A 27,368-nucleotide genomic window follows, 5' to 3' on the forward strand; every position below is an offset into this window, starting at 1 on the left:
TATGAATTTGTTTTGTTTAAAAAAAAATTGTTTTTAATGTTTATTTATTTATTTTTGAGAGAGAGAGAGAGAGAGAGAGAGAGCAGGGGAGGAGCAGAGAGGGAGACTCAGAATCCAAAGCAGGCTCCAGGCTCCGAGCTGTCAGCACAGAGCCCGATGCAGGGCTTGAACTCACAAACTGTGAGGTCATGACCTGAGCCGAAGCCAGCTGCTCAACCGACTGAGCCACCCAGGTGCCCCATGAATTTGTTTTGTTTTTAAAATATATTTGTGGGGCACCTGTCTGGCTCAGTAGGAAGAGCACACAACTCTTCATCTCAGAGTCATGAGTTTGAGCCCCACATTGGGCATAGAGATTGCTTAAAATAAATAAATAAATTTTTTAAAATAAAATATAATCAATAATTAATTTTTGCCTATTTGTTTGGATGGGAAGTTGTGATCCAGTTTTTGTATTGCATTTCTGATTTATCGTACATGATCCTATTTAACCTACAGTGTATCTGGAGTAATTACTCTTATGTTGCAAATGTAACTGAAAAGAATAGCTATGATTAGTTTATAATACTCCCACCTTATAATTCCCCATAGTCCGTACTACCCCACACAGACCACTTACCATTCTTTAACAGTTATTTTCTATAATACAAAGAACTCCAAATACCATACCAGGACCAGATAAGTAACATTAAAGTATGAAATAGGCTGTATGTAACTGAAATAATAAGGGATGGGGTGCACAATCACCTTCCAAAAGAGGAAGCTGATCCTCCACTCCATTTTTCTTGAGCCACAAGGAAATTTGAGTTCAGTGTGGCTGATCTGATTTTTCAAAAGAAACCTGAAAGTTTTTCATGTGAAATTTCCCAATTTTTAAAACGGTGTAACAAATACGCAACTGAGGCTGGATCTAGCCATGAAGCTGCCTTCTAAAAGTGAAAATTGGTTTTGTTCTCCACATATTAAGAATAAATCTATTTTATATCCTACATAATATTGCTAATTTTAATTTTAAGGGTTTTCAAGTTGCATATTTTTTAGCTCTAGAAAGAAATGGTTTTATTTATTCCACAAATTTGAGCTCCTTCTCAGTGCCAAGCACTGTGCTAAATATTGGGGTCCAAAGATTAAAGATCGAAAAACAAACAAACAAACAAACAAACAAAAACCCAATAGTAAGATCACTGCTCTTAAGCTCCTGGCCTAATGGAGGAAGAAAGACTTCAAAGTACATAAATTACAACTACAGTTAAATTTTCTTAAATGGTAAGAAATTAACTTGATATATCAAGGTTAAGTGTCCTTAAAATTCATGCAGTAACCAATGCATGGTGGACAAGATTACTGTCATTAACCATAAAAATAACTGATCTCACAATGCCTGTGCCTGAAAGGATTTGGGCATATGCTAGTCCTGTCAGATTGAAGCACAATTGGAATATAATTAAAGTGTAGCTAAAAGTGTTCCACTACTTACCAGCAGACCTTAGTTCAAATAGCAGTACTACTTACTGTTTATTAATTGTGTAACTGTTGACAAATTTCCTAACTTTTCTTACCAATTTGAAAGCAGAAATTGTAACTACTATTATATTTTCAGCATTTAACAGAATACCTGTTTTATAATAGGCACTCAAATATTTGTTGAGTGAATGGCTTCTAATTCATGTTACTTCTGACTTGAAGTTTCTTTAGGATGGTCAGGAGTTTGGGTACATATGGGATAAGGTAAAGAGTAGAGGCTTATGAGATGGGAAGCTAGAAATGGAGAGGCGAGGAAAAAGCTGATAGGGTGATTAGGTATAATGAAGAACCATAGCCAAGTGGAATTTTCTACTCTGCCCCCTTAGACCTGACCTAAGGGGAGTTCTGGCCCAGGGCCCTGTGTTCCAGGGAGCCTAGTTTCTATTCCAGCAGTGCCACTCCCTACAGGGCAGAGTCCATAGAGCCCAGGAGATGTGTTCCCATATACTCCTTCTCTGAACCACATCTTTTTCTGTGTGCATATTTGCACTCAAAAAATGTACAATATGTACTCACATGATTTTCTTTTAAACAAAAACAGTTTTTAAAAGACTTACTGGCACTTTTTTTCTTTTTTAATTGAACAGTATTTCAGATCTTTCCATGTTGGACCCCCATGGATAGATTCATATACATCCATCTTATTCTTTAAAACTCTACATAATGTTCCATAGTATATTTAGCTATTTCCTTATTTATAGACATTTATATTGTTTGCATTTTTTTCATATCCTAAATACAGTGCTACAGTGAATTTACTCTTTGTACACAAATACAAGTGTCTCTCTATGTATGTAGAGTGACTATAAACTTTTATGAAAATCAGCTTAACAATGGTTGGAAGATGTGGAACAGCTGTCAGGGACTACTTAAATGATTTATAACCATCATTGTTAGAAGAAGATGGCCAGAAAAACAAGAGGAGAAATTAATATGTGTAGAGAGCATAGGGAACATACAGATAACTAGTAGTTAATGTGCATTTGGACTTTGGACCACTCTTGATGTCGGATGGAACATTTTAATCTTAAGAGCAAAAACCTTAAAAAAGATAACACTCCAGTGTTAATGTAGGTAGTTACAACGTAACTGTTGTGAAAATGACCAAGTCAATTTAGAAGGCCATTTTTTAAACATGTTCGTTGCTCTTTTGGTCATATGTTTGTATACTTAGTATTTATATTGGACATTTTGTTCAATTATTTATTGCCACATATGTTAATATTTGGTAGAAGAGAAGCATGCACATTGAGTATTTCCAGTGTCATACATTAACTCATGTAGTCTTCACATCAGCTCTGTAAAATAAGCATGTTTATCTGTAGTCTCCAGATGAGAAAACTGAGACACAGAGGTTAAATAACTTAATCAGGTATTAGAGCCCCCCCTCCGCCAATTAATAAATGGTAAGTTGAGATTTTGAAACTGGATCACTCTGACTTTAAAACTTTTGTTTATCCACTACTATTTTCTTCTTATGTAATCCCCAAAATTGGATCATTGGATCAAATAATATGAACATTTGGCCCAAATGCTTTCCAAAAGAGTTGTACCACTCTTCATTGTGATTGATGTCTAACATTGGGGATAGTCTCTGTCAAACTCCATCTTACTTTGCTGTTATTTCCATTAAACTGGGTTGCTACTCAAGAAGAAAAACACTAATTCAATATAAACACTCACTAATTCAATATATGGTATATTTACACTTCAGTACGCTTTTATCTATTTGACGTTTCCTTTTTTCTTGGTATGGTAGGATACTGAAAGGTGAAGAGACCTGTTTCACAATTCAAAATACAGTCTTTTTTAAAAGTGCATTTCATATTTAGACTGCAGTTACCAGAAAGGAGAAATTTTGTTCCCTTGTATCTTAGAGAACTACATTTGAACTGTTCTTCTTAGAGTAAGTTTGCCTAATAAATGCTAGATTCCACTATGTAACTTCAACTTAAAACTTTGCATTTATGTGAAATGACCCTTTATCAGAAATTCTTTTTATTGAAATATGTGAGAAACTATCAGCTTACAAGATTGGAAACTCCTTGAGTACAAGCACCCATTATACTCATTTCTACATCTTATAATTTTATTTATTTTTTTAATGTTTATTTATTTTGTGAGAGGGAGAGTGTACAAGCAGGGGAGTGGTAGAGAGAAGAAGAGAGAGAATCCCAAGCAGGCTCCATACTGTCAGCACAGAGCCTGGTGTGGGGCTCCGTCTCACCAACCATGAGATCATCACCTGAGCCGAGTAACCAACTGAGCCACTTTGGCGCCCCTCATTTCTACATCTAAAACAACGCTTTTCATAAGCAAACTCAGTAAATACTGAGTCACAAAGGGAGTGGTTATCTACTCTAACCCTTGTTGTTTCCAACTAAAAGATGTTGAAAATATTTTCAAGATTAATAGTTTTGTTTTTCAATTTTCAGAATGATTGACTGGCTGTCCTGGCCATTGGCTCAACATGTGGACACATGGGTAATTGCACTCCTGAAAGGACTAGCAGCTGTCCAGAAGTTTACTATTTTGATAGATGTTACTTTACTGAAAATAGAACTGGTAAGTGGGAGTATTTAAATCTCTTAAAATGAATGGTCTCCTAATCAATGGTTTTATCTTTGAGTTGTCCCCTGTAAAGTATCTAATGTTGAATATGTTCTTATTTTGGGTTTTGTTTTGAATAATAATTTTGAAACAGCCTTTAGAAACTGAAAATGGTATTTAAGTATAGGTAATTAAAATAGTTTTGCTGTTTTCAAGTATTGAATATGAAAACATTTCCTCCCATTATCTTCCTTTTTTAAAAATGTTTATTATTTTGAGTGAGAGAGTGTGTGTGCAAGTGCACGCACGTGTGCGCACATGGGGGAGGTCAGAGAGAAGGGAGAGAGAATCCTAAGTAGGCTCCACACTGTCAGCACTAAACCCTATGTGGGGATCGAACTCACAAACTGAGATCATGACCTGAGCCGAAGTCAAGAATAGGACGCGTAACTGACCGAGCCACCCAGGCGCCCCTCCTATTATCTTTTGCATCCAACTAATCAAGCTTGTGCCACCATCATTCATCCAAAACTATCTTTGACACCAGTGCTTTCCAGTATTGCTAAACTCAGAGTTATTTCTCAGGCCTCCTCTCATTTAACCTATCAACAGCATTTGACAGTTGATCACTCCCTCTTGAAATACTTTCCTCACTTAGATTTTGTCCCAGTTCACTTCTTTTTTTGCCCTGGTTCACTAGCATCTCAGTCTCTTATAGTGGATCTTTCTAACTTTAGAGTGCTTTAGAGTTTCTTTCATCTTTGATCCATTTTCTTCTCAATCCATACTCAGAGCATATATGTTCCATGGCTTTAAATAATGTTTCTAAGTTAATGACTGCCAGGTTTCTATTTCTCATTCATTATTACCTATTTACCATTATTACCATATTTACCTATCCACCTGTCTATTCTTGGGTCTCAAATTCAACTTTTTCAATGATAACCTCTGATTTTTCCCTCCCAGACTGGTCTTCCCCATCTTATGTAGTTAATTCATCCACTCGCCCAGGCCAAAACCTTGAAGCTATCCTTCTCTCTTTTCATTCTCTCTCAGCTGTTATCCTACAAATCCTGTTGATGCCGCATTTAAAATATATCCAGAATCCTATCACTTTTAACCAGCTACATCACTATCACTTTGGTCCAAAGCCATTATCATGCCTTGATGTACTGATTGCAGTAGTCTCCCTGCTCCTGCCCTTGGTCCCCGACAGGTGTCTTCTAACTCCTACGTGATCTCGCCCACTGCTGCTTCTCTCATCAAATCTATTACTGCCTCAGTCTTTGTGCTTTGCTTACACTGTTCTCTTTGCTGTATCTCTAGTACAGCAAGCTGCAGGCCTCAGGGCCTTTGTAGTGCTTGGCATTTGCCTTGCTTATTATGCTTTTCTCCCAGGTATCTGCCAGGATTATTCTCGTTTCCTTCAGTGTTTTTTATAGTCAGATGTCACCTTTTACATGAGTAATTTTTTGAATATCATAATAAAATAGCAGACCCCGTTGCTACTCAGCAGTCCCTGTTCTTCATAGCACTTATCTCCATGTTACTTTTCATTGTCTACCCACCCTGTAGACAGTAAGCCTGATCGGATCAGAGTTTTTCTTTTAATCCACTGTTGTATCTTCAGTGCCTAGAACAATGCCGAGCAGTAGTAAGTACTCAGTAAATATTTGTTGAATGAATTGAATGAAGCGTGGGTAAAGGAACTATCACTTTGTAAATAAGGTTTGACAGATTTTTATTTGATCAAGGGGTTTTAAGAGTTATTTAGGCCACTGCATTCCCATGATGTCAGTCATGTTGTTATCTCCCACCTTTCTCTCTCCCAGAGTTTAATAACATGTTATGATAGAACTTTCCAGAAAGGGGGTACTCAGATACATATTTTTGGTCCAAGGAAAATAACTGCTGACTGGGTTAATGATTTCCCTACAAACTCTTTAAGATGGATGTCTTATCTTTTTTGAAGGTTTTTAATCGACTTTGGTTTCCTCTTGTGAGACCTGGTGCTCTTGCAGTTCTTTCACATATGCTGCTTAGTTTTCAGCATTCTCCAGAAGCGTTCCATTTGGTAAGTTGGGACACAAGCTTTCTACATTGAAAAGCTTTGTTTTAAAATTTTAGTTTAATATTGAGTCACATTTACATGTAGTCAAAAGATCGTAAGTTAGTCCTGAATCTATTTTCTTGTAGCTTTATGATTTCTTAGAAAATTGAGGTTATGGGATTTCCCTCCAAAGAATATATTTCCGGAATGTCTGAGTCTCACCAAAACTGCTCCACTTGCAACCACTACCAGCAACTGAAAGTTATTGTTCTACACGAGAAATGTCACATGTCTGCATCACTGATGGTTGTCTGTTTCATGTATGAACAGTGTAGAAGAAGAAAAATGGTTTAAAACCACTGACTGCTCTAGAATTTCAGAAACATGAAAACATCAATTGTTTTATAGCCCCAGAACTAAGACTTCATTCTCTCCCAGCGTATAACCTACAAATCCTCTTGACTCCACCTTTAAAATATATCTGGAATCCTACCACTTTTAATGAGCTACATCACTGGTTTTGATTTGATCTGATTTCAGTTATTTGGTTATCAGTTATTACAGGTGGAAATGATAAAATGTTATTCAAAGAACCTGTCCACTTATCTATCTAGCACATCACAGAAAGGCAGTGCTTTATCTGGTTACTTGCTTCCTCCAGGGTCTGATCCTCGGTTTTATAGGACTAGAACCTCATTATCAATCCAGCCACAATGTAAAAATCTTAGGAATGCGGACCCACTACAAGCAGATTCAAAGGAGACTGATGAATAAGTGCTGAATCCCAGTTGTTCATTGTTAGCTAGAAATATAACTAACTAGCCTCAAGAACCATATACATGCATAGGCTGCTCAGTGCCTCACTGCCACTGAAGGAAAATCTGCAGGCTTTGTAGAAAGTAAACCTTACCAAGAGGTAATTACATTATGCATTGTCACTTAGGTTGTGTTATTCCAAGAATTTCTACAGTTAATTGCCTAATTGGTGATGTTGACCATCAACCAGTAACCTTATATTTGTTACACAAACAAAACTCAAAATTTAAGCTAATATAGCAGGTATACTAGCAGAGTCTAGTGAGAATTTCTACAGTTAATTGTCTAATTGGTGATCTTGACCATCAACCAATAACCTTATATCTGCTGGTTATACAAGCAAAGCTCAAAACTTGAGCTAATACATCAGGTGAACTAGCAAAGTTTAACAAGGTAAAGAACATCAGTTATTTGTGTCTCTTCAGGCACAATCGTGTAGGCCAATTGAGAAAAGCTTTCTTTTCAGAATTTCTGGGAAGGAGATTCTCTAACATAACTTAGTCATCCATTCTAATGTTTATTGCTCCTCAAACTGAGGACATTTCTTAATCTGTCTGATTAGTCATTTATGCCATACTCTAAACCCATTTCTTTGTTCACAGTTTTTTAAAAGATGGAAGATACTCCATATTGTTGTATTGCTTTTATTTTCTGAAAAAAATATAGTTTAAAAAAAATGGTTGACTGAAATATTTAGCTTATTGAAATATGAAATCATTTATTTAAGAAATCATTAGATCTGAAATTAAAAGTTGTCATCTGGCTTAGAAAATTCTAAAAACTGAGATCTAATTATTGCTTCCATACTGTAAGCATGGTGTATGTATATATACATACATATATATGTATATTTGTATAGCCAGACCAGCTACTCAACTAAAATGAACTTGAGCATCTAGTGGTAGTTAAATCATGTGGTAGTTAAATCAGCTATAACTAATTCAGTGAAGGATTCAGGTTTAAAAGTTGTTAAGTATAAGCAATAATCTGGAATAACCATCACTCTTCATTACATTACCTGTTTATACTATTTTAGAGCAAACCAAGATTGATGTTATAATGTGTGTATTTATAGATCAAATTACTTTTCTTATGCTTTTTATAAGTGGAAAGAAATTTATATAAAAGAAAAATATCAAAGCTTCTAATAAGTTATATTCATTGTCTCAAATAGTAACTTAAGTTTAATGACTATTACAGTAATGTTGACAAATATTTAGGTTTTCTCATTCAAAAAATATCAACTTCCAAGCATTTAGAAGGTAATAGCCTCCTTGCACATATATATCTATGCCTATGAAAAACTTAGTCTCATTTCTATGTCAGTGATAATTTTAACCATATAGGATGTATAGCAGACAACTATATTACCTGATTGCAAAGAACAGATCTACACTAGGAAGGCTTTTGGAAGATTTGGAAATAAATAATCATTTTTTTTGGTTATTTTCTCTTCTTCTCTTCCACTTCTCTCTCTCTCTTTCTTTTTACCTGTGAGGAAACAAAATAATTTTGGATTTCTGACTATTTTAGCAAGAGAGTATCTGATAGAAATGGCCTTATGGAGCAAAATTATAACTCAGCTTTGTGTAGAAATGTAGAGATAAGAGCAGCAGATTGAACTCATTAGGAACTGATGGTTTCATGGTCAAATTAATACCTTTGATGGAGGTAAGATTAAAGAAGGTAGTGCAAAAGCTAAAATATAATTTTAAGATCTCCAGCATAGAATCAGAGCAAAAAGAGAATAGCAGCGTTAATTTAAGAATATGATTGTTCTTTTTAGAAGGAAGGAAAGAAAGTTGATTGTGATACTACTATAGTTTGCCATTTGGAGACCATAAAACTTTAACTTCACCTTTATTACAACTAGGCAACCAAAAAATTGTTTTAGAAATAGAACATAATATTCTTAGATACCTTTTACATATGAAGTATAAATGTATAGTAATAGATTATAATTAATAATTAGTTGGAACAAGGATACCACTGTACTAATGGAATGAACCATTTAAGCAAAACAGGGTTTATTTGTTAATATCATCTTGAATACGTAATGGCACTGTATTGACTTTAGCCTAATTTTATAATGAATGGACACTCTTGTGCTTATTATCAATGCTGTTTTCTGTGTGTTTTTGAGCAATGAGTGTTTTAGATTTCCCTTTTATTTTTAACCCCAGTTTCTTAGAAATCTCTGATTCCCTTTTAGAACCATCTCCTATTTTTGGAGGTGGAGAATGGCAGTTGTTAATAAGGATAACCATGCTAACATAAGACATCATTTATTTGTTTATCTAAAAGAAAGGTAATCCTATAGCCTGAGCTGTAATTTTAGTTACTTTACTTTCTTGAAGTAGACTTTAATGTGCAAAGTATATACAGCATTTAATTCTTTCAAGTGAAAAATCTAAAGTTCACACTAGATGGAGCCCTTAAGCTAATTCTCAGTTTATCTTTTAAAAATTTGTTCCTATTGTAAACAATCTGGTAAATATAATAATCCTAACATTTTTCAACTTAAGGCATTTTTCAGAATGGCAGGAGTAACTAAGCCTTCTATTTTGTACCTTAGTTTGTTTTAGATGGAGCATAAGGATGAGGAAAGGGGTCTCATGGAATTATAATTATATGTGACTTTGAAACTAGATTTACCTTGATACTCGAAATTTTTAACTTCATAGCTTTTTTAGAAAAAGGCTGTGACTGAACATACAGAAAAGTATTTGCTGATCATGTAACATTTGCATTCCATTTGTAGGCTAGAGAATTTGTTGCCAATTTGTATAAATTGAAGAATGTTTGTCTTTTTTCTCTTCAGATTGTTCCTCATGTAGTTAATTTGGTTCACTCCTTCAAAAGCGATGGTCTGCCTTCCAGTACAGCCTTCTTAGTGCAGTTAACAGAATTGATACAGTGTATGATGTATCATTATTCTGGATTTCCAGATCTCTACGAACCTATTCTGGAAGCAATAAAGGTATGATGATAGTTGCACCAGTATTTATACAGCTGCAGACCATGATGTGATAGATGAATGTAGTGAAAGATTTCTATAACCAGCTATTCAATTTACTATTCTGTATAATATGCATTTTGTTTGAAAAATGTAATTGGAATCAGGATTCATTAATATTTAGGAAGTAATCTCTTACTTGCTGTAACTAATCTGAGTTAATAACCATGTTTCTTTAGCTCTACAATGCCATCAATTATGAGGCATATCTTTAAATTTGTAACAGCCTGTGGGGCACCTAAGTGGCTCAGTCAGTTAAGCGTCCAACTCTTGATTTTGGCTCAGGTCATGCATGATCTCACGGGTTCGTGAGTTCAAGTCCTGCATTGGGCTCTGTGCTAACAGTGCAGAGCCTGCTTGGGATTCTGTCTCTCTCCCTCTCTTTCTACTCCCGTCTCTCTCATTCTCTCTCTCTCTCTGTCTCCTCAAAATAAATAAATGTAAAAAAAATTTATAACAACTTTTGGGGAAATTTGTTTAAAAAGAAATGGCACACAATCACTTCTCAGACTTTTGGCAAAGATCAAGTGTAAAAAGAAATGCTACATTATGTAAATACATACATCACCATTGTATCCCAATATCAGAAGTGCTAAAATACATTAAGATTATCTTAGAATCCAGAAAGGCAGTTTAATAAAATATTTGACTTTTTTCCTTACCCGTTTTTATTCCATTTTTGCTGTGGACTATTCATGAATATCCATATTTTATAGAATCTTTACTTGAGTTATTAGTGAACTTACCCTCCTTTTTTAACTTTGTATAGTTATTAGACCTAAAAAGCACTGATTCTGTTTGTCTTAAAGAATGGGTCACAATGTGTACACTTTACTCAGTAAACTTACTGCATGATCAGGGTATAGCAAAAGAATTGGAGAACTTGCCTTAGCCAGAACTAATCAGAAGTTATTAGAAATCAGTTGTGTTAATAATGTTTTTTTTGAAATGTTAAATTTTGAGATCTTAAATACAAGATAAATCTCATTATCTTTATTACTTCTTCTGTATCTGAAATGAATGCAAAGCTTATTCTTTTTACTATATGGGTGAAGTCAAATTGATTTTGGTTGAACCCAGAACACAAGATTCTTGTACAATTAATGTATACTACTGGTATGGCACTTTGATATTTATGTATGTCTTTGTGTAAAGGAGCTTTTTATCATAGATTCAATAGTAATGTTAATGTCTTTCTACGATGTCTTTCTGTATCCATAGATGAAACCTCTTGCTGTTTGTTATTTTTCAGTGGTTCACATATTGAGAATTCTGATAACTGAACTAGGCTCAGAAGAAGCAAGGTTCTCACTCTAAACCCAAGGGAAGCACTTTTCTATTAGCTGGCAACAATAGCAAGAAAATCAAGAGATTAAAATTCCTTCAGAAAATGTTTGTTTTCTAAGGTCTAAGTACCAGATGGTAATAGCAGTCCAAAAAAGGTTGAATGATGTTACCAACTTTTATTATTCTCCATTGTTCTATTCGTGCTTGAATTCACTTTGATTTAAAATTGTATCTCATATGTCATAGAGCACATAAAAGAATCTGTATCTTGTAATAATTTTCTATATTGTTAAACACGACATTGAGTTTTATTTTTCAAAGTCAGCGGTCATTGTGCTTAGATGATTTTCATTTTTCATGTGCAGATTTCTTTGAGCTTTTGTTTCTAAGGGTTAATATTGAATAAATATTAGTGAATGAAAAAGAGATATTTTTTATTTTTACTAGAATATTTGAAAGCAAATTATTTATTCAATTACGTGTTAAGTCCGTGTTCTATTGCCTTTGAATAGCACTACAGTATACCTTGATCTCAAAGTTTTATTTCGAAACATTCTTCTGTCAAGTTCTATAGGTGATTTCAAAAGTAAGTAAGTGAAAGATGGGGCGCCTGGGTGGGTCAGTCAGTTAAGCGTCCAACTTCGGCTCAGGTCATGATCTCGCAGTTTGTGGGTTCAGGCCCCGTGTCGGGCTCTGTGCTGACAGCTCAGAGCCTGGAGCCTGCTTCAGATTCTGTCTTTCTCTCTCTCTCTCTCTCTCTCTCTCTCTCTCTCTGCCCCTCCCCTCCTCACACTCTGTCTCTGTCTCTCAAAAATAAAATAAAATTTTAAAAAATTCAAAATAAAAAGCTTCTGCCAAAAAACAATCCAGTGAAGAAATGGGTAAAAGACATGAATAGACACGTCTCCAAGGAAGACATCCAGATGGCCAACCAACACATGAAAAAGTGCTCAACATCACTCAGCATCCGGGAAATACAAATCAAAACCACAATGAGATACCACCTTACACCTGTCAGAATGGCTAACATTAACAACTCAGGCAACAGCAGATGTTGGCGAGGATACAGAGAAAGAGGATCTCTTTTGCATTGTTGGTGGGAATGCAAGCTGGTGCAGCCACTCTGGAAAACAGTATGGAGGTTCCTCAAAAAACTAAAAATAGAACTACCCTACGACCCAGCAATTGCACTACTAGGTATTTATCCAAGGGATACAGGTGTGCTGTTTCGAAGGGACACCTGCACTCCCATGTTTATAGCAGTACTATCAACAATAGCCAAACTATTGGAAAGAGCCCAGATGTCCACCAGTGGATGAATGGATAAAGAAGAGGTGGTATATCTATACAATGGAGCATTACTCGGCAATCAAAAAGAATGAAATCTTGCCATTTGCAACTACGTGGATGGAACTGGAGGGTATTATGCTAAGTGAAATTAGAGAAAGAAAAAAATCATATGACTTCACTCGTATGAGGACTTTAAGAGACATAACAGATGAACATAAGGGAAGGGAAACAAAAATATAAAAACAGGGAGAGGGACAAAACAGACGAGACTCATAAACATGGAGAACAAACTGAGGGTTACTGGAGGGGTTGTGGGAGGGGGGATGGGCTAAATAGGTAAGGGGCATTAAGGGATCTACTGAAATCATTGTTTCACTATATGCTAACTAATTTGGATGTAAATTTTAAAAAATAAAATTAAAAAAAAATAAGGAAGGAAAGAAAGGTTAAATGTCAGCAGAAGAATCTTCTTTATGGTGTTAATAACAAAAATGGTTTATATTTTTAAACTATTTCTCCTCTTTATGATCTACAGGATTTTCCTAAGCCCAGTGAAGAGAAGATTAAATTAATTCTCAATCAAAGTGCCTGGACTTCTCAATCCAATTCTTTGGCATCTTGCTTGTCTAGACTTTCTGGAAAATCTGAAACTGGGAAAACTGGCCTCATTAATCTAGGAAATACATGTTATATGAACAGTGTTATACAAGCATTGTTTATGGCCACAGAGTAAGTTTAAATTTGAACATTTTGTTTTTTAACTCTAGAAATTGATACATAGTGATGAAATGTAAGATAATGGGTTTGTCTTCACATTATTTCTTATAAATGGCAGAAATTTTAATATTTTTATATAATTGCCTTACTCAGAAATGAAATTGCTCTTAGTGCTCAGGAACTATTAAATGTTAACTTATATAAATTCTACTTTACATTTATATTATGTATTGCATTTAGAATATTCTGAATGATGATATTTTTTAGTATAACAGGGATTAAGTGAGCATATTCCAAAGAGTTTAAGTGTCCTCAAGTACTAATTTATTATTATCCTGTAAGACAGTGTATTTTTAACCTATATGTCTTTTAAGGGAGTTATGTTTAGTTTTTTCTGCTTGCAGGTATTTTGCTGTTTATCAGATTAATAACTTCTTCATTGCTGCTAAAGAAGTTTAAGCTCTATTTCCCACCTCAAGTTGATAAATAATAAACAAATGTATAAATGTATATGTTTCTTTGTCCTCGTACAGATTTACTTTCAAATTCACTTTCTTTTGCAACCAAACAGATAGGAAATCAGAGGTTGTTAGCTATGTGAGTGCTATCTGTAAAGGTACAAAATAATGATAAAATTTTCCAAAAGGCAAAAACTTGGTTGAATTTTTCTCTTCAGTACCAATAGAGTATTTATGAATCTTGACCACAGATCTTTACCAATTGAGTTCCAAGCCTTTGTAAGTTTTTATGCCTACCTAGAGGAATCACAAACTAAAAGATGAAGAGTTAGGTTTATTTTCTGGCCCCAGAGTCTACTGTTAACACTAAGGAGTTTTTTTTGTTTGGCTTAGTGTTTTCTTTTATTTTTTTAATTTGTTTGTATTTAAAATTTTTAATTAAAAAAAAAAATGTATACTCTTCCTCACAAGTAATACTATGCATGAAACTAAATTCAAATCTGTATCTCACCACCAGAGGTCATCTAGGCCTGCTGTCTCATTTTACAGAGGATAGTGAAAGGAAAGACCCAAAGCAATTATAACCAGGAACAGCAATTCAAAGAGCTTCAAAAAGTATCATCTTTTTGTATGATACTATGATACTAAGAAAAGGCAGATAGTATATTTTATTCCTTTGGTAATAATGTAAATTCTTTGTGGTTTAAAAAATTAAATTTGGAAGTGTATAAAAAAATTCCCATCCCCAAAGGTCATTTGTTAGCAGTTTTGTGTGCATCATTTCAGACCATTTTTTTACTGTTATAAGATTTTATCTAGAAGAAGAACAAATATTTAAAAAAAGTTTTTTTAAATACTTATAATCTTATTTTTAAAATGTTTTTTAAAAAATATTCATAATCCTATTTATATGCTTTTTCCAAGCACTTGCTTTTATCTTTTAATGATTCTGGTTGGAAGTATTCCCGTGATAGGGTAGTGACAGAACTGTCATTCTGAATAAATAGATGTACTGTATATTTTATTTGACGATACTCCTATTGATGAATATTAAGTTATTTTACTCATAATTAACATCTCTCTGCTCTTGTGCAAATGTATAGGATTTGCTTTGAATAGGGTTTGCCAAATTGCTCTCCGGAAAGACTATGGCATTTGAACTTGCATACTAATATACAATTGTACCTGTGACCCCATACCTTTAGCAGTACTTGATATAATTAGTCTTTGAAATATTTTCTAATTGGGGGAAAAATGTCTTTTTGCTTTAATTTGCAACATCGCTGACCATTACAGAGTTTTCCCTCCCTATTTTTCTTTGTTCATTTGTGTTTGTTTTCTAAATAACCTATTCTTTAATTTTGTGCACGTTTCTTTTGGGTCTTTGTCTTTTTCTTTTTCATATTGATTTATATGTACTCTGAATGATAATCTTTCATTACATTCTCTCTTCGTATCAGTGTGATTTAAATTTGTAGAGTGTTTCATTTATAGTTTTTGTTTTATACAGCGAGATCGGTTATTTCTCATTTGTGGGGTCTGAATTATAAGAAGTCTTCCCCCTCTCCATTTCCCCCCCCCTTTTTTTTCCTTTTAAGTACTCCCATAGTTTTGTATTTCACATTTAGCTCATTATTCCTCTGTGGCATTTGTAATAATGTAAAATTTTATCTAATTCCATTTTTTTCCAAATGGATACCTATTGTTTCTGTTATCTTTTTTGAATAATTTATCCTTTTCCCACCCTGTACTTGTACCACACCCATTAAATAACTCTAACTTTACAGTATGTTTTGTTGACAACACATTTTTTTATTTCATGCTGGTATGAAAGTAAGTTATTAACTGATACCGTAATTCATTTCTATTTGCTAATCCAGAAAATAGGAATAATTTACAACAGTACATGGGCCATTGCCCAGTCCCATAGTAACTGTTAATTTATTGTCATTCTTCCTTTCCTTCTTCACTTCATTGTAAGTAGTAACTTTGCTAAGTGAAGGGCCATCAAATGAATCAAATTTTACTTTGAGGATAATTTCTTGAACTAACTTCCTTTTAGCTTTTAATAAATGCGTGTGTATGTACACATGTGAACAAAAATCACTATGTTTTATTCTCTTTCAGTTTCAGGAGGCAAGTATTATCTTTAAATCTAAATGGGTGCAATTCATTAATGAAAAAATTACAGCATCTTTTTGCCTTTTTGGCCCATACACAGGTGAGTTGTGTGTGTAGTTATATATATGTTAACTTCCTTGCACATTGTTCCAAACTTGGTGAATCTTTTTAATATGTATGTGACCATTTAACATATATTAAATCCACTTAGATATACTAAAGAGATCCTGCCTAAAATCACAATATGATCGAAGTTTTTATTTCTTCCTCCTGTTTTCCATTCTTGTAAATGAATATTATACTGACCCTTTGTTCTCATTATTATAGATAAAATCTGATTTTCTATCCAATAAATAAGCTTCTATGTAAGTCTTTTTAAATGCATATTTAATAGGTTATAGATACTAAATGGATATATTTTTCATAATAATGAACAATTAAAATAATTTTATGGTACATTGGCTTCATTTTCTCCTGTTTCTAATAATATGTACCTTCTCACTATGTCCAAAATGTTAAGCTCTAGAACTTAATGGATAAACAACTTCATCTGTTATGTTCTAGGGCCTAAAATTTTAAGATGATCTTTTACATCCACACATTAATCCAAAGAAGTGAATTTATGCTACTGGCAAGAAAGTCACATGTAGTAAACATTCATTCAATAGACATTTTTGAGAGACACAATATGGAGTCTGATAAGTATTCAAAGAGGAATCCTTATGCTCAAGGAACTTTAAGTTTTGAGCAATACATATGAATGATATATATATATCATTTATAAATGATGTATATTATTTCCTGGTGTTGCTCTGATTATGTTAGTTTCATAGAGGTCTAAGGAGTAGGTAGGTAGAGGCAGAAAGATAGCTTCAAGATTGGTGGGATGAGTTGATAAGAATACCTTGTTTCCTATCTACAAGCTATGAAATAGCTCAAGTATAACTTTTTAAATGGAAAAAAATTAACATATGAGCGATGGCCTATAAGTAGCAATATACTCAGAGATAATTTTATTATTCACTTTCTGAGGGAAGTATGTTCACAAATTAAATTTAACATCCCGGGATCAAGGGAGATGAAATCTCTACCCTCCAACTGGCAAATAGTATTTTTCCAAGTAAATTGACTTATGTATTTGCTTTATCACTAGTCTACGTTTACTGCATATCGTATATGATATATATCTGTGTATATGTAGATGTAAATACCTTACATATACTATATTGTGTACTGTATTACATTATTAAACCATAGTTGTTAGAAAACACCATAGGAGGGTTCCATGTTCCCTAGAAAAGAAGAAAGAACACACAAGAGAACCTAATTAAAGTTCTGTCACAGTTGAGACCCTGTCTGATAGCAAGCCAACAAGGATCATTTTAGTAGGTAGATTGCCCTATATAATTGAAAAGTCGTTTTTTTTTTTTTAGTTGATAAAGCTAACATGTAATGAGCATTTAAATTTGCCTAGCTTCTGTGCAAAGTAGTTTACATGTATTATCTCTTAATCCTCAAAAACCATCTATGAGGTAATAAGATAGTATCCTTGTTTTATAGATGAAGGAAGTGAGTTTATGTCACATGCTTTTCAAGGTCATGCTAACAAGTGACAAGTGGGGATGTGAACTAAATGACTCTAGAACTCATGTTCAGTCAGTATGCTAAAGTTCGTTCCTTCAAAATACTATCAATACGCATACTTTGATAAGTTTTTTCTTAACTGAGGATTCTGCTATATACCACATACATTCAAAATGTCAGAATTCTAAAGTTTCAAGTTATAATCACATCTTTTCAGATGCCCTTTTAATTCCTTTTTGTTGTTGCAGAATCTAGGATTTGAACCAAGATTGCTACAAAGTCCATAAGCAACCATTTCACTAAACTCCATGCTAAAAAAATAAAATCAACAAGGACCCTAAACATAGTGCTTACATTCTGTACATTTATGAAATGTGTACCTGGTCAAAGAAATTTTCACCCAAAGTAGATATGCATGACCCTATAGAGTTTTCCCCTTATTACTTTATCCAAAATATATATTGGATATATTTATATATAGATATATAATTATATATAGATATTAACATGTCTTTTTCAAATTTGGTTTTTCAAAAAATTATGGACTCAAGCACATGACTGTCATAAGAGGGATAATGCCAGTAACATTATATTAAGTGTTCGAGAGATCTGGGTTCTAATTGGCTCCCTCTGGCACTAATTTAGCTGTATGACCTTGGGCAAGTCACATGTTTCTTTAGATGATAATTCTTACCTGCAGAATGAGAAGTTGTGACTGAAGATTACCTAAATTTAGTTGTAGCACTTTGTAGTAAGGTTAAGCACAGTGTAATTTTATTAAACCTATATTAAGATTTCAGTTATTTGATTCATGGTGTGAGAATCACTTCCTTGTATTTTCTCTACTGATATCAAAAGAGAGAAGCATATGCACCTCGGGTGTTCTTTGAGGCTTCCAGACCTCCATGGTTTACCCCCAGATCACAGCAAGACTGTTCTGAATACCTCAGGTTTCTGCTAGACAGGTAAAAAGCATTTTTAAAGTTATGATTTAAATTTTCTTTCATAACAGATTATTTCTGTAGCATATTGGTTTTGCCTTTAAAAATATATTTCAAGTGTTAATCTTTAAAATACCTTGCATTCATTGTATGTATTTAAGTGTACTTTTGTTTTTAATTTGGTTTCTTTTGTTGATTTTCTTACTTTGGAACAGCTGTTCTCATAGTGTAGTACAAAGACCTCCTGTGGGTTCGTCAAACATTTTCAGGGGTCTTCCCTTCTAACTCTTTATCTGTAGATCTGTAATTGAGGCCAGATTTTCTTCATATGCTTCATCCAGAACAACATATCACAATAGATTGAATGATACAAGGATCCAGCTGCCTTCTTATTAAGCCAGATACTTGAAATATTTGCAAAATATAAAACAATGCCATTCTTCTCACTAAATTTTTGGGTTTTAGAAAATATAACTTTTTCATAATATTAACATTAACATGTAATGGCTTTATTATTGTTTTTAAATATTACTTTTATTCTCAGCTTTTGAATACAGTAAATACTGGTGGATATAACCACACGAATGAAAGCTCTTGGGTTCCTCAATTACTTTTAGGAGTATAAAGGGGTCCTGAGACCAAAAAATTTAATATTTGCTCCTTTAGACCAGTTCATATTTAGATGGGTTTGGTATATTTAATGGTCTCCTTACCACTTAGTTAGTAAAACCTATATCTTTTTCCTTCTCTTTGTGATTGCCTCCCTTCTGTTACGTAAATGACTAGTAAAGTTAGTTGAACTCAACATATGCAATCTTCCGTTGATTCAGGTAAGGGCATGTTGAGTGGTTTCTTTATTCCAGGCTTTCTATGAGATGTCAGGCAGACAAAGATACAGAAGATAAATAATAGGCATATATAATTTACTAAAGAAAGTATGAGAATATAAGGTAGTGATAACCCCTAACTTGTAATCTACATTCTCAAACTATTCAGTGGTCCTATTGATTGAAAGAGGAGAAACTTGATTTTTTACATTAAGCATTATATTTGATAAAAATAATTTGGCTGTTTATATAAGGCCCCAATATTTTTAAATAAGTGACATTTAAACTTAAGTGAAGTAGCTATATAATGATATACTCTCCTGCAGGCTACATGAAGAAGAAAAGATCTTGCAAGTTCAGTCCTCACACAAGCCTCCTTCAAGTCTGGGGTGCAATGAAACTTCTTTCCAGGAAGTGGCGAGCAAGGCAGCTGTACTAACAGAGAGCCCTTGCACAAGTGAGGGTGAGAAGACTTTAATAGAAAAAATGTTTGGAGGAAAACTACGAACTCACATATGTTGTTTGAACTGCAGGAGTACCTCACAAAAAGTGGAAGCCTTTACTGATCTTTCACTGGCCTTTTGTCCTTCCTCTTGTATCGAAAATTTATCTTTTCAAGATGCAGCATCATCACCCAATACACAAGATGGAGATCTAATGCAAGCCAGTATACCTTCAGAAGAACCAGGAGTTTATAGTCCAGCAACAGCTGCCTTTGTTTGTGATTCAGCTGTGAATGAAAGAATGTCACGCAGTCCTCCTGATGAGTTTTGCTGTACTGATAACACTTCTGTCCCTCATGAATCTAGCAAGATTCTTGTTAATAAAGATGTACCTCAGAGACCAGGAGGTGGAAGCACACCTTCAGTCACCGACTTACTAAATTATTTTTTGGCTCCAGAGATTCTTACTGGCGACAACCAGTATTATTGTGAAAACTGTGCCTCTCTGCAGAATGCCGAGAAAACTATGCAAATCACAGAGGAGCCTGAATACCTTATTCTAACTCTCCTGAGATTTTCATATGATCAGAAGTATCATGTGAGAAGAAAAATCTTAGACAACGTGTCCCTGCCACTGGTTTTGGAGTTGCCAGTTAAAAGAACTACTTTCTCTTCATTGTCAGAAAGTTGGTCGATAGATGTTGACTTCACTGATATTAGTGAGAACCTAGCTAAAAAATTAAAGTCTTCTGGAACTGAAGAAGCTTGCTGCTCCAGATTGGTGCCGTATCTGTTAAGTTCTGTTGTCGTTCACTCTGGTATCTCCTCTGAAAGTGGGCATTACTATTCTTATGCCAGAAACATCACGGGTACAGAGTCCTCATACCAGATGTGCCACCAGTCTGAAACTCTGGCATTAGCGTCCTCCCAGAGTCATTTACTCGGGAGAAATAGTCCCAGTGCAGTTATTGAACAAGATTTAGAAAATAAGGAAATGTCAAAAGAATGGTTTTTATTTAATGACAGCAGAGTGACATTTACTTCATTTCAGTCAGTGCAGAAAATTACAAGTAGGTTTCCAAAGGACACAGCTTATGTGCTTTTGTATAAAAAACAGAGTAGCACTAATAGTTTAAGTGGTAACAATTCAACCAGTGGACTCTGGGTAAATGGCGACCCCCCTCTACAGAAAGAACTTATGGATGCTATAACAAAAGACAATAAACTATATTTACAGGTAAGTTGGAAACATACGCTTCATCATTTATGGTGAAGCAATTGACAGTGGTGAAGTGAGTGCCCTAATTTTAAAACCCAACTTAGACATTTTCAAGGAATTTACAGAGTAGTAATTCTGAAATTTGAGTCTGGGTTTATGTGAAATGGGTTCATCCTATATAAATTATCTTGCTTTCTAATGTTATGAATTAATTATGAATAGTTGCAATTAGATGCAGTGTGAAAGACCTCACTTGTCTTTAATTTACAAAAGATGTGATCATTGTAAAATCATTCCATACTGAAATATAGGAAGTTCCCTCTTCCCTTCAATCCTACCTACCAGGGGAAACAACTACTGTTTGGTATTTACTCCTTCTAAACTATTGTATAAATATTTTAAGGGTAATTATTAACATTCGGGTGAGTAAGATAAAAGACACTGCAAGGTAGAATATGTAAAAAAAGGTATTTGTATTCTTTAAAGACTTAAGCAATAAAACCAAAAAGATAATAGAATAATTAGTGTATAAAAGCCATGGAACAAAGGTTTCATATGAGCTGAACTTACTTACAAATATACTTTTTGCAGGAAGTTAGTGATTTTATTACTTAAAAGTTAATAAAGACCTTGCTGCAAGTGTTTTTCTTTGAAACCTGCCAACTTGTTACCAGCATAAGAACCAAAACTAAATTATCAGTGAAATTGTAGGTATATTCATTGGGTAGTCCAAGTGATTTTATGAGTTTACATAAGTAAGCTCTAAAAATCTTGTGTTTGAAACTCAGAAAGCTGAAAAATACAGATGGAGTAAGAGAAGAATTGGGTCACTATAGTATTTATTTTGAGAGGAAAGTTTTCTCAAAGGTCTTCAAATTGACTGCATTATAAAATATTCAAATAATGATACATGATATATTGTTAAACGAGTATGGCAATGTTCTAGAGTCACACAAAAATAATAAATTTCACAGAAAAAAATTAGAAACTCAGAATATTTATTAAACCTGATTTACCACCAAAGATTCTTACATCCAGTCAGAAGGCTTATGATCAAGGTAATAGAATGTATTCAACCCTATCCTTCTTGCTAGATTTCAAATAAGCACTAGATATTAATAGTCATGATTCTTGAAGATTAGAGAATAGGAGTAAGGGCAAGAGGGTTAGGTTGGAATAGGAATTTTCTGTAATTTAAAATCTAGAAAATAAGATTCAGTGCAATCTTGATTTATAGCAATATGCAGATTATTTATCAATGATTGAGTAAAATAGCATATTTATCAAAGGGGGGACATGGGTTTTAAAAAGATGAGGAACTGCTCTGTTTCTGTGATTGGATTGCCAAAAACTCTTATAACCATAACAACTACTTCATTACAGCCTACCTCTAAATGATTTTCTTATTCTTACTATTTACCCCATGACAATATTTACAATATCTGAGTGTGAGGAGCCATTCTTTTCATTATTGTTTTAAGGCCTTTATGTCACTATAAAGGAAACTATTATGTACTTTGTTAATTCAGTTTTTCAGTGTTTGCAATTGTTCTAAATTCCATCGTAAGTCTCAAATTGGCAAGTTGTTTAATGTAAAAATGATACTGCCAAATCTTACATTAAGATTTTTATGTTCCAGTATTAAGACAGGCTATTAAGTCAAAGCTTATTACCAAAGTACCTTTTTAAAGCAAATTATAAATACTCAACTCTTATTTAGAAACTTAAACATTTATATTTGTCTTATTTGCTTTTAAATACAATAATGTAATTGATTTGTGCTGATTTGAATTGTGATGGTTCTCACTACTCATACTATTTAACTGAATCATCCTAGTATTTTAAGTTTGTGTTAAGAGACTATGTTGTTTTGAACACGTGGAACGTGTATATATATGGTTTTGTTCTTATTTTCTTTTTTTTTTTTTTACATTTTTGAGATATAGTTCAAAGTCTGTGCTCATTTCATAGTAATAATGCTTTAAAATAGATTGCTGTGTCAAGAATATGTTAGTTTTAAGATACAGCTTTATACCTATTTGTAAAACAATTATAAAAATTTAATCCAGTCTAAGTAAAGTAAGGATGTGGAGTGGACATTTTGAGTTCCTTTGCTACTAAGTAGTGCTGCAAATGAATTTACCAGTTTAGTACATATCAGGGTAGCTACTTTTCTAGTTTTTCACATTACATTAGAACTTTATCTTGTATCATTTTAACAAGCTCTTTTTGGGATTCCATTTTTAAAGTTTACTAAAATCACATCTAGATTGACATGTGTTAGAAAGAAACGGTGAGATTAGTAGTTTTGAAAAGCCTGGGCAAAAAATCCTGTATGACCAAACCATTTTCTGTGTGTGTCATAGCCTGTGTGTGCACATAGGATCGCAGTACAGATTGTGGATCTCGAAGTAAATTTGGGGAAGGGCTTTTTTCTTTCTTTTCTTTCTTTCTTTCTTTCTTTCTTTCTTTCTTTCTTTCTTTCCCTTCAGTCCAACTTCCATAAGGAGTATCTCTATTATTTTAGTGTCTGGACTATAAAAATTATGCTTTTGTTTAGGATCCAGTGAGACAAAGATTATGAAAGTAGCACCAGCACGGCACTGTGAAGATCACCAGCTATCCCCACATGTCCCGCATCAACTACAGACAGAGCTTCTGTCCTTTCCTGTTTGGTTTCTTTCCTGTTTCTTTAGAAGACATGGTAGCTTAATGTCTTAGTATTTTTCTTTATTGTACATACAGAAGAGTATACGTAATATATATGTGTAGTTTAAAGAAAAATAAAAGATGGATTATTGTAACGTTAACATAGTTACTTGAGTGAGAGATCTAAATATTCTGAAAGTTATTTGTCCCAAAGCAACAGTAACTAACTCGAAGCCAAGTCCACTACTGAAATAACTGATTTTAATACCTGATGTAAAATTGGAATATAAATTCTAGATGCTATGAGAATCATATTTTTTTACATACAATGTCACAATGTCACACAATGCTCACATCTATATTAAAAGAAAATGAAAGACAGTTTTCCCTGCTTCTATCCATTAAGTTTATTTTCTGAAAACAGAATATCCTACATTTTTGTCTGTCAGCTATGTATTTATATAAGTAGATAAGAAAGCAAAAAAGGAATATTCCTTCCTTGGGAATCTCTGTCTTGAAATATAATACAGTTTTCATGTGTCTCAGAAGCAATGAAGTTAATTTTGTATTATGTATGTCCTTTAACACTACTTCTGGGGGGGTGGGATTACTTTTTAATGAAATTTGCCTTATCTTTTGGGAGCAGAACTTCTTGAACTCTACCTTGCATATTCAGTTTTATTTATTTCATTAGGGAACATGATCTCTATCTGAAACCAGATCTTAGACACAGAGTCAGATTTTCATTGCTTGTTTGGATACTTTAGTAGGTTATAGAGCTAGAGCAATGAGGATTTTGTTTCTTATTTTGTATCTATTTCTTACATATCCATAGCTTTTATTTTCTACCTGTAAAACTAAAAATTTTATTCTATTTAAAATTCTTATTTTATTTTCACAGATTAAAAAATAAACTGTCTCTTGAAAAACATTATACAGAGGAACCAGCACAGTAAATGGAAAAAAAAAAAAAAAAAGGTTTTTGAGAAGTATCTTACAAATTAAGTTTTAAAAGCCTGTCTAAGCCCTGCCAGAGACTGGTTAATTAGACCATTCTGTTACAAGGATTTTTTTATGTAAGGTCAAATTCAGCTATAAAAGTATGTGATTCTTTATCATCTTTTCTATTGGGAATCACACAGCTGTTGCTATATGCTACTGAGAAATTAGGGGTTCATAATGTGAAAAATAGATGTCCAAGTAAGCCTGGTGGTTTACTCCATAATAAAAAATTGGGCATCTTGTGAAGATGCTTTTTTTAGTTAACTAAAAAAAGTAGCTAAAAACTATAACACTACCTTGCCAGTTGGAGCAAAGTAACTGGGCTTATCTGAAAATTGGAAATAGTATAGTTTTCATGATTACTGTTAAATTATTTTTAAGTTCTTCAGGATGATTATGCCTAACACATTAAAAGTGTCTTCTAGACCTTATTGACATTGACTTCATTTGAAAGTTATAGACTGTTTCCCAGAAAAATGGGCATATGCCAGAATATTTTGTGTTTTTTTCCAAGGAGTTTGTACCAGTTATAGAATGCGGTTTGACACCTTGCCAAATGAATTTGCCATTATTTATTTACATTTGCTTCTTTTGAGGCTAAGTAGCTAATAGTGTTCTAATCTATGATCATTAATATTTACTGAGCACCTAATATGTGTCTGGCACATAAATGAATATGACTGGTTCCTGATAAAAGTTATGATACTGGTAGGGAAAAGTTTTAAGTAATACTGTAAGAAGATAGGCTCCATTTTCTTTAAGAATGTTATTGAAATATTACTTTTATTTACTGAGAAGTATTCTAAGGGTAGGAAACATTCAGTGATTTTTCATTATTTATACCTTTTATCACCCACTTACAAAATAGCCCCACTTGATAAAGAGTAGATAATCCATCGTCATAACCTTTAAATTCTACATTCAGTATATTAGAAAGGAAATCTATTCCCATATGTGTTGATGAGTATTTGCAAGAACACTAATATTTCCAAAGAGGAATTTTAGGATGTGGGGCTTCAGTTTTCTCTTCTGCAAACTGAGGTATTGAACAGAATGGCCTTTAGGATCTGTCATTCTGTAGAGTTACCCCAGGATTTTGCATTCTTATTTGTTCCATCTGTGATTATGTACTTTAGTAAGATTTGACAGGGATTAATATAGTAAATATTTTTTAAAATACTGAAATTTAAGGGATGCTTATTAAGGATTAAGTCAGTTTTAAAATGTATGTAGATGATATACTCATCCACTGTGTTTAGGGTTTTAATTTTATAAAAATTCTTTTTAAATTTAGGAACAAGAGTTGAACGCTCGTGCCCGGGCCCTACAAGCTGCATCTGCCTCATGTTCATTTCGGCCCAATGGATTTGATGACAATGACCCACCAGGAAGCTGTGGACCAACTGGTGGAGGGGGTGGAGGAGGATTTAATACTGTTGGCAGACTCGTATTTTAATCCTGAGAGAATCCAAAATGCACTGGTCACAAAACATCTATTACTATGACTGTTAAAATGTCAGATTGTAACAAATATCATACCTATCTTTTATTTTTCTTTTCATTAGACCCTTTTACTTTAAGAAAACACACTCAGTGCTTGTTTTTATTTTCTTGACAATACATTTATTAACAGATGCATCATGGGAAAAAAAAAAAAAACTACCTCTTAAAATTCCATTTACTTTTATGGTTAGACATGCTTGACCAAAAATTTTCAGAGGAAAGTATGTACCTGGTCCCTAATTAAGCTGCATTAAATTTAGTAGAGGCATTTAAATGATCTCATTCTCAGTTTTACTAAACAAAAAGTATAACTCATTTAGCCTCTTTTATAAAAGAATTGATGCTAGAAATGATGGAAAAAATTTTGTTTCCTGTATATTACCCCATTATTAAATTCAGATCTCTTAAAATGCTAAAGATAATACAGTCTCTAATGAAGGCAATAACATAAAACTTATCAACTATAGTACGTTTCAGGTTTTTGTTTAGTGCTGTCCTCAGCATCACTGTATCTGCATTTCAAGTACAAATGTTTTAAAAAAGGATTATTTATACATATATGCTGAATTGATTTTAAGAAAGGTGCATGATCCTGTAGAAACAACATTTTTACCTAAAAATTGCTAACTTTGTAGTATTTCTAATTGTTTAAGGATTTTAAAATTCTATTTCAGGGAGTATATCTTCTCTGTGTTTTGAAGGAGGTGAGTTCTGTATGTGCCTTGCAGTACTGTAATTCAAAAATAGGAATCTTTGGCTGCGGAAAAGTTTTTTAAAAATGAAATGTTAGGAAGTAATTTTTTGTGTTAACATTAAAATTATAACTTTTTGAAAGGTATTAGATTTTCCTGAAGTAAAATCTGATGGTTCTAAATCAATAAGTGTGATAGATTATTTTTAAATCTTAGAAGAATTCAGAGGAAATGAACCTAGTCAAGTAAAAAAATCTTTGATTTTGTTAATCTTCAGATTATTAAACATCAATTGCATATTTCTAGAGTTGTACATTTGGGTTTTTTTTTTTTTTTTTTTCCATTTGAATCTTGTGTTTTGCACAGTTGTTTCTGTCTCATAGTTTCAGATAAAACAGTAAAATGTCAGACCCTACTATCCCACATTTTCTTTTACCAGAGAATGGGAAACAAGTCAGTTCTCCTGGGTCTTGATTGTACATATTCAAGAGTTATCCCAGTTGTCCCCTTTCCTAAAGGTTTTTAACTTATCCATGATTGTACAATCATTGTTCTGAAATTGGTCTCATATTTATTTTGAAAACATTTTAAGGAAAGACTGTTCTTTGGTGATTTGGAGTTTATCTTTTTCCCGAGCTTTTAATGAGGTAGTTAAAAGCAGAACTCCTCATCTTCATTC

General features: G+C 33.4%; 1 protein-coding gene across 1 annotated transcript in view; it reads left to right on the forward strand.

Annotated features, from left to right (window-relative positions):
* The window catches only part of USP38 (ubiquitin specific peptidase 38), a 32,775-nt gene extending 5,783 nt beyond the window's left edge, over nt 1-26,992 (forward strand). The window contains exons 3-10 of the mRNA XM_060654091.3: nt 3,960-4,089; nt 6,047-6,148; nt 9,762-9,920; nt 13,069-13,262; nt 15,836-15,929; nt 18,272-18,378; nt 19,508-20,861; nt 25,789-26,992. Coding sequence (XP_060510074.1) covers nt 3,960-4,089; nt 6,047-6,148; nt 9,762-9,920; nt 13,069-13,262; nt 15,836-15,929; nt 18,272-18,378; nt 19,508-20,861; nt 25,789-25,950 — 2,302 coding nt within the window. The 3' untranslated portion in view covers nt 25,951-26,992. The remainder of the gene's footprint in view (nt 1-3,959; nt 4,090-6,046; nt 6,149-9,761; nt 9,921-13,068; nt 13,263-15,835; nt 15,930-18,271; nt 18,379-19,507; nt 20,862-25,788) is intronic.
* The last annotated feature ends 376 nt before the right edge of the window (nt 26,993-27,368 follow it).

This window comes from Panthera onca, chromosome B1 (genome assembly GCF_046562875.1).
Source record: "Panthera onca isolate mPanOnc1 chromosome B1, mPanOnc1 haplotype 2, whole genome shotgun sequence".
NCBI classification, from domain to species: Eukaryota; Metazoa; Chordata; class Mammalia; order Carnivora; family Felidae; genus Panthera; species Panthera onca.